General features: G+C 45.4%; 1 protein-coding gene across 4 annotated transcripts; it reads right to left on the bottom strand.

Moving 5' to 3' along the window:
- LOC119726936 (gastrula zinc finger protein XlCGF26.1-like) lies at positions 1-6,426 on the bottom strand. 4 transcript variants are annotated; one of them, XM_038198806.1, is made up of 4 exons: positions 6,353-6,426; positions 3,070-3,607; positions 1,878-2,985; positions 1-970 (listed from the first exon to the last, which is right to left on the bottom strand). In XM_038198806.1, the coding sequence occupies exons 2-4, from the start codon at positions 3,451-3,453 to the stop codon at positions 879-881; spliced, it is 1,584 nt and encodes a 527-aa protein (XP_038054734.1). In that variant the 5' UTR covers positions 3,454-3,607; positions 6,353-6,426; the 3' UTR covers positions 1-878. The 4 variants fall into 4 exon arrangements, with proteins under 4 accessions (XP_038054734.1, XP_038054711.1, XP_038054725.1 ...); XM_038198783.1 differs by having other exon boundaries at positions 1,878-3,607; XM_038198797.1 differs by having other exon boundaries at positions 1,878-3,607; positions 6,360-6,424.
- Between the last annotated feature and the right edge of the window lie 667 nt (positions 6,427-7,093).

Below are 7,093 nucleotides of genomic sequence, written 5' to 3'. Positions count from 1 at the left end.
TATTAGTGCATGGACATGTACAGATGAATATTATTCGTGTGTGCCATGCCACGAATGATTCTTATTTTCTTAAAAATATTTTCTGTGAGGAATACATGTAATATATATAAAAGGCATATTTGGTGAACACAAAATAAAAACCGATTGCATGTATCTCCTCCATTCGAGGTACATAAGATCATTGACGGCCTTTGTGTATTTTGTTTTCGTTTGAATTAAGCAACAAAATAGCTAAAACAAACGTTTTTGGTTCACCCCAAAGATAAGATGTACGTACAAAACAAATGCAGTGTTATCTACTGTCCTGATTGCCCACAAACATTATGTGGGCGAGACGAGCAGATCGCTGGGCACTGGGTTCAAAGAACATTCAAGCCTGAGGCTAGCCCCAATTAAACAGCCGTTCGTGAACATATCAAAGATCACCAACCCTTCATCGGCTTGGAAAATGTCCAAGTCATTACCAGCGAGGACCAGTTCTGGAAAACGAAAATGGTGTGCTGACATTTTTAAGTACATGTAATTAGGCATTTCCACACTGACGGGGTACAATTAAGTGCGACTACCCCTCTTGCACCCTCGCACACACTCAGAAAGTTAGACCTAGTTTCTCCACTGCATGGGAACCGGGCGAGTAACTTGATTACTCCAATACTCACGAGTAGTTTATGCTACTTGTTCTACTCATGGCTTTTCATCTACTCAAGTACTACTCATCCTGGCGAAAACAAGGCATAGGCATAGCCAGCGGGGGTTGGAGGGGGTTGGGTTAAGGGGTCTTCTGAAATCCTGAAGTGTTCATGTTATGTTGACCTTGATGGTCAACTGAAGTTTGCATGAAATTCTGCAACTATATGTCTTTAAAGGAATGCTGCAGACTATGGGCTGGATGTTTCCTCCAGTTCTTCTTTGACCGATTCAAGATCCTCACATTGAGACTGGATACCGCTGTCAGGGTTGTCAGTGGAGACTGTATTAAAAACACAAACAAATAAGAAACATTGAGAACAAGCTGCAAAATGGTGCTGTATACTTCTAGAATTCTGTACTACAAATTTGGACATCTACAATGTGTTTGGTGTGCACTCGTAAGTACTCGACTACTCACGAGCAATTTCTTTGCGAGTTCTTGTGAACAGAAGTCTACTACTCAACCAGGCCTAAAGCCGGCCTCAGGTGAACCCATGATTTGCTTGCGCCACGACGGAACTGTCGGCATCAAGCACAACAATTATGCTCAGGTCACAAAACTGAGAAATCGTGTGATTGTCGCGGGAACACGTCGCAGAAGTTGAAATTTTTATACTCTTGCGACTGTTGATTTTTTTTTTAGCGCTAACTGATGCCGATCATCTCAATATCGTCGCAGTCACACTCAGGTCGCACAAACTCGGCGACTGAGTTGTTCCGGACGATCGTAGCTCAGACGCAACTTGAACCTGAAAAGTCAGTCGACTGATCCGTGTCATCTCAAGGTCGACCTGAGGCTGGCTTAATGAGCACAGCAGAGGATTTGGTGAAGATTGTCAAAGGGAGGTACAGTAAACGCATACATAGAACATACCCAAGAAAATATCTCCCAGGACTGAAGTTCCAACTGATCCATTTCTATTGATTTTCTGTATAACTTCCACACAACTAGGCAATGCCCAAAAAAATCTGATCATAATTGAACTGAGTGGAGTTAAAATTATTATGAAAAGTTCATAAAACATCCTGGCAATTGTTTTCTCCAAATATTGGTTTATCATGAGCCATGTGGGCCTATTTACCACAGGTCTCCCAAATGAATGCTTTCTCGCCAGTGTATACCCTGTCATGTCTGTTGAGACTGACAAATTCCCTACCACAAGTCCCACAAACGAAAGGCTTCTCACCAGTATGTATCTTTCCATGTTCGCGTAGATCACTTTGCCAAGAGAATGCTTTACCACAGGTAGCACAAAGGAATAGTCTCTCCCCCAAGTGTGTCCTTTCATGTCTGCGTAGATCACCTTGCCAGCTGAATGCTTTGTCACAGATGGCACAAACGAACGGTTTCTCATCAGTGTGTATCATTTCATGAGAGCGTAGACAATTTGGCCAGCTGAAGGCTTTACCACACGTTAAACAAACGAAAGGTTTCTCTCCTGTGTGAACCCTGTTATGTTGGAGCAGATTACTTCGCTGATGAAAGGCCTTACCACAAGTCCCACAAACGAAAGGCTTCTCATTAGTGTGTATCTTTCCATGTTCGCAAAGGTAACTTTTCCGAGTGAATGCTTTACCACAGGTTGCACAAACGAATATTTTTTCACCAGTGTGTATCCGTTCATGTTCGTGCAGAGCATCTCTCCGAGGGAATGCTTTACCACAGGTAGCACAAACGAACGGTTTTTCACCAGTGTGAATCCTTTCATGCGCGCGTTTATCACTTTGCCGAGTGAATGTTTTACCACAGGTTAAACAAATGAAAGGTTTCTCTCCTGTGTGAACCATGTAATGTTGACACAGAACACTTCGCTGATGAAAGGCCTTACCACAAGTCCCACAAACAAACGGCTTCTCACCAGTGTGTATCCTTCCATGTTCATGTAGCTGACTTTGCCGAGGGAATGCTTTACCACAGAATACACAAACGAATGGTTTTTCACCAGTATGTATCCTTTCATGTTCGCGTTTATCACCTTGCCGAGCGAATGCTTTACCACAGGTTGCACAAACGAACAGTTTTTCACGGTCACCAGAGTGTATCTTTTCATGTAAGCGTTGATTAGTTTGCCGAATGAACCCTTTACCACAGGTTGCACAAACGAATGGCTTTTCACCAGTGTGGATCCTTTCATGTTGGCCTAGATTACCTTGTGTAGTAAAGGCTTTTCCACAGGTCACACAAACGAATGGTTCCTCACCAGTGTGAATCCTTTCATGTACTTGAAGACTTCGTGATGTTATAAAGCCTTCACAACAGATTGCACAAACGAATGGTTTCTCACCCGTGTGTACCCTTATATGTATAACTAGACTTTGTTTTGAAGCAAACACCTTATCACAGGTCTCACAAACGAATGGTTTCTCACCTGTGTGTACCCTTATATGTATAACTAGACTTTGTTTTGAAGCAAACGCCTTTTCACAGGTCTCACAAGCGAATGGTTTCTTATCCTTGTGTATCCTTTTATGATGGCCTAGATTACCCTGTGTAGTAAAGGTTTTTCCACAGGTCACGCAAACGAATGGTTCCTCACCAGTGTGAGTCCTTTCATGTAACTGAAGACTTCGTGATGTTTTAAAGCCTTCACGACAGATGGCACAAACGAATGGTTTCTCACCCGTGTGTACCCTTATATGTGCAACTAGACTTCGTTTTGAAGCAAACACCTTTTCACAGGTCTCACAAGGGAACGGTTTCTTATCCTTGGCCCCCCTCTCGTGACAAGGTCCTTTGGTGTCCATTGTTTCTGAAGTGCTCATGTTATGTTAATGGAACTTGCGTCTTTAAGGTGCAGGATATCCTATCAAGGAGTTTGTACAGTATGTTACGGATGCTGCAGACTATGGACTGGATGTCCTTGGCAGATTTACAATCTTCTCATTGGATACCACTGTTAGAGTTGTCACCTGGAGACTGTGTTGAAATCACAAACAAATGAGAAACATTGAGAACAAGCTTCAAAATGGTGCTGTATACTTCTAGAATTATGTATTTCATTGTACTCATTTGGACATCTACAATGTGATAGGTGTGGACTGTTTGAGTACTACTACTAGAGCAGAATGCTTAAAAGCTACCTATCCCAGTAGGCGACTTGCTTGCCCCGCCTTGTGTGGCCGCTGTATTGCTGCACTGTAGTCACGTCTACTGAGCATGCGTCAACTTTGGCAAAGCGCACCACAGCTGTTGCCTGTCATTCCAAAATCTATGAAGCCCTCCGCAGTGAAGCGCCCTCTTGTGTGCGCTCTTCTCCTGGGGCCGCGTATTTTGCATCAGGGTACTTCACAGAGCGCCAAAGATTTTGGAATGACAGGCAACAGCCGCGGTGCGCTTTGCCAAAGTTGACGCACGCTCAGTAGACGATTAAAGCTCTTGTCTGGTTCCCTGACCCCGTTAGCCTCTTGATTATCATTAGGGTGGCCGGGAAACAGTCATGACAGTCTGGTAAATATCACAGACGCCATGCTTTTTCAAAACTGTCTGCATTCTCTGCCGAATTAACTTGATTTTTGGATAACTAGACCTCTGAATGTACCGAATTTAACGATTTTGTGCTATTTAGCAGTCATACTAAAGCTGGGTTGAGTTTCTGAATAACAAAATATTTTCGATCTTTAATTAATTTTCGGCTCCCCTAGCAACGGGACGCTCCGTGTTTATAGCACATGTTGGATATGTGTGACGTTAAATACGGAGGTAGTCCAGTATTTTCGTCACATTTATGGGACTAGCCTGACGAGAATGTTGCACTTTGCCGCTGACCAATAAAGCGCAGCGAGTTTTCGTGAGCAGACCGGGCTTGTACGCACAGGTCTCTCCTCTGGTCAACGTGACCGTCCGTGGGACGGTGAAATCATCTTGTGCCGGCATATGTATCACGCGCGCACGGTGAAGCCTGGCGGCGCGATTCGGCTCAAAATTTGGCGGATGGTTCCACTACTCTGCGCAAAGCACTCGCGAGGAAAGGACCCACCCTTTTACATTGAAACTGGATACCGCTGTCAGGGTTGTCAGTGTAGGACTGTATTAAAAACACAAACAAATGAGAAACGTTGAGAATAAGCTACAAAATGGTGCTGTGTACCTCATGCGCGTGCCAATTTAAAAAAAAAAACAACAACAACTTAGGCCTACTATTAAGACCAGGAAGTATTAACACCTATGACGATTTCAGGGACTTTTCCAAACAAAAGTGGGACAATTAACATTTGGTACACTCCTATTTGGTACTACTGTCCTCCAGCCCTAAATGACACTTGACTTATTGACAGCCCAATGATAAAATTTAGGGCTGGGTAACTCCAGCCATGCTCCAGCCAGGGACGGACCGTGATTTGGGAAGGTCAGGTGCCGAGTTGGAAGTCGGGAGAAAGAGGCAAAATTCGGGGTACAACTATAGAATGCAGGGCCACTTTACTCTACATCCACGCCTCCGTACGGCTGCGTGGAGGCGTGGAGCCGCAGTCGACCTACCTCCGAAAATCAATCGTGGAGTCGTGGAGCCGCAGTCGATATCTCCGAGAATTGCGCCCTCTATCGGTGCGCGTCTCTGCGACTCCGCGACTCCGCGCCTCCGCCACTCCAGTGCCCCGCGTCTCCGCGACTCCGCGCCACCGCCACTCCGAACAGTGCCCCGTCGCCCTCCTCCCTTCCTAATTTGCGAGCCCATTTAAAATGGATACGGATGCTTCGTTCTCAAAAAAATTCCGCCGAGAATTGCCTTTACTCTACATCCACGCCTCCGTACGGCTGCGTGGAGGCGTGGAGCCTCAGACGACCTACCTCCGAAAATCAATCGTGGAGTCGTGGAGCCGCAGTCGATATCTCCGAGAATTGCGCCCTCTATCGGTGCGCGTCTCTGCGACTCCGCGACTCCGTGCCTCCGCCACTCCAGTGCCCCGCGTCTCCACGACTCTGCGACTCAACGACTCCGCGCCTCCGCCACTCCGAACAGTGCCCCGTCGCCCTCCTCCCTTCCTAATTTGCGAGCCCATTTAAAATGGATACGGATGCTTCGTTCTCAAAAAAATTCCGCCAAGAATTGCGCCCTCTATCGGTGCGCGTCTCTGCGACTCCGCTACTCCAGTGCCCCGCGTCTCCGCGACTCTGCGACTCCACGCCTCCGCCATTCCGATCCGTACCGTGCCCCCAACACATTTACAAGCACGCGCTCCCTTCCGATCCTTCATGAGAAGCTTAGAAGACAAGTGCATTCGCTGTACTTAGCACTTTTTGCAGGTATATTACTCCTAGACCTAGTCCTATCCACGCCTCCAAGCAAAATAAAAAACCTTGCTCCGGCGTGGCCCTGCATTCTATAGTTGCTCCCCATTCGGGTGCCGAGTTGGCTAAGTGCCGAGTTGGCAAGGTGCCAAGTTGACAACGTGCCGAGTTGGCAAGGTGCCGAATTGGCAGGTGCCGAGTTGGCTAGGTGCCGAACCGAAGTGACCGACATCATTCGGCCCGACATGCATTTTGTGCATGCCCTCGCGAGGACAAAAGGCCCCCAAAAAACTGATAAAGAGAATACAAATGAGAAAGAAAGTAACCCTGGATAGATCCACACATTCATGATATTCCATAAGACCCCTTGAATTGTTCCAAACAATCGGTAATCTTGAAAAAAAAACGAACAAAATAGTCTGATTTTACGCTTACCGCTCACCTGCTCACAATTACACGCATGACATGCAGTTCCATGACGTGCTGCCGAATTGACTGACGTATTTTGTATGTATAACATGACTGATGCTTAATTCATGCGCGCGCAGGGTGACCATAAGGTCAGAGCCAAATTCTGCTAAATGCACTTCAAAAATATGTCAGATTTATCAAAAATCTGCCAAATTTCCCAGAATTACTCGAAATACACTATAAACACTTAAAATCACATGCAGATTGGTAATTTTGCCTTAATTAAGTTTCAAATTACATTATAAAGTATCTATACTCTCATAAAGATGTTGTGAAATTATCGCGTAAATTTTGGGCAAAATGCGGATCGGCCACGACAAAGTCCGTTTCCCAGTGAACCTCAAGGTCTCAGCATCTAAACCAGCCAATATGTCCCTTTATGCAAGGGTTTTTAAACAAATGTAGCATTTTTTGATTCAAATTTGCTGTTTTTCTGTCAAATAACCATTTTTGCAGAATTCTGCCAGAAATCTGCCAAAAAATCCAGTCAAATTTTCTGTCAAACTCTTTTTTTTAAACAAAAATGCTGTCAAAGTTAGCCGAAAATCGGCTAAAACGGTCAACCTGTGCGCGCGCGTGTGTGACGTCACTATTGAAGGAAAACAAGTTGCGCCTAGTCATTGACTGTTTTATGTAGTCATAATTATGTGCCCCGCGCCGTCTGACAGTGTGGGTTTTGGCACGGGACACATATCAGTACATCAA

This window comes from Patiria miniata, unplaced genomic scaffold (assembly GCF_015706575.1).
Source record: "Patiria miniata isolate m_02_andy unplaced genomic scaffold, ASM1570657v1 HiC_scaffold_1, whole genome shotgun sequence".
Classification (NCBI taxonomy): domain Eukaryota; kingdom Metazoa; phylum Echinodermata; class Asteroidea; order Valvatida; family Asterinidae; genus Patiria; species Patiria miniata.
Note: the sequence above shows the minus strand (reverse complement) of the source record. Positions and strands in the feature narration are given on the sequence as shown.

Excerpts from the sequence above, each read along its gene's own strand:
- LOC119726936 (XM_038198783.1), bottom strand. The coding sequence starts at position 3,453 with ATGAGCACTTCAGAAACAATGGACACCAAAGGACCTTGTCACGAGAGG. Across the intron at positions 971-1,877 it reads ACATGGAAAGATACATACTG|TCTCCACTGACAACCCTGAC; the intron begins GTGAGAAGCCTT and ends TTTTTAATACAG.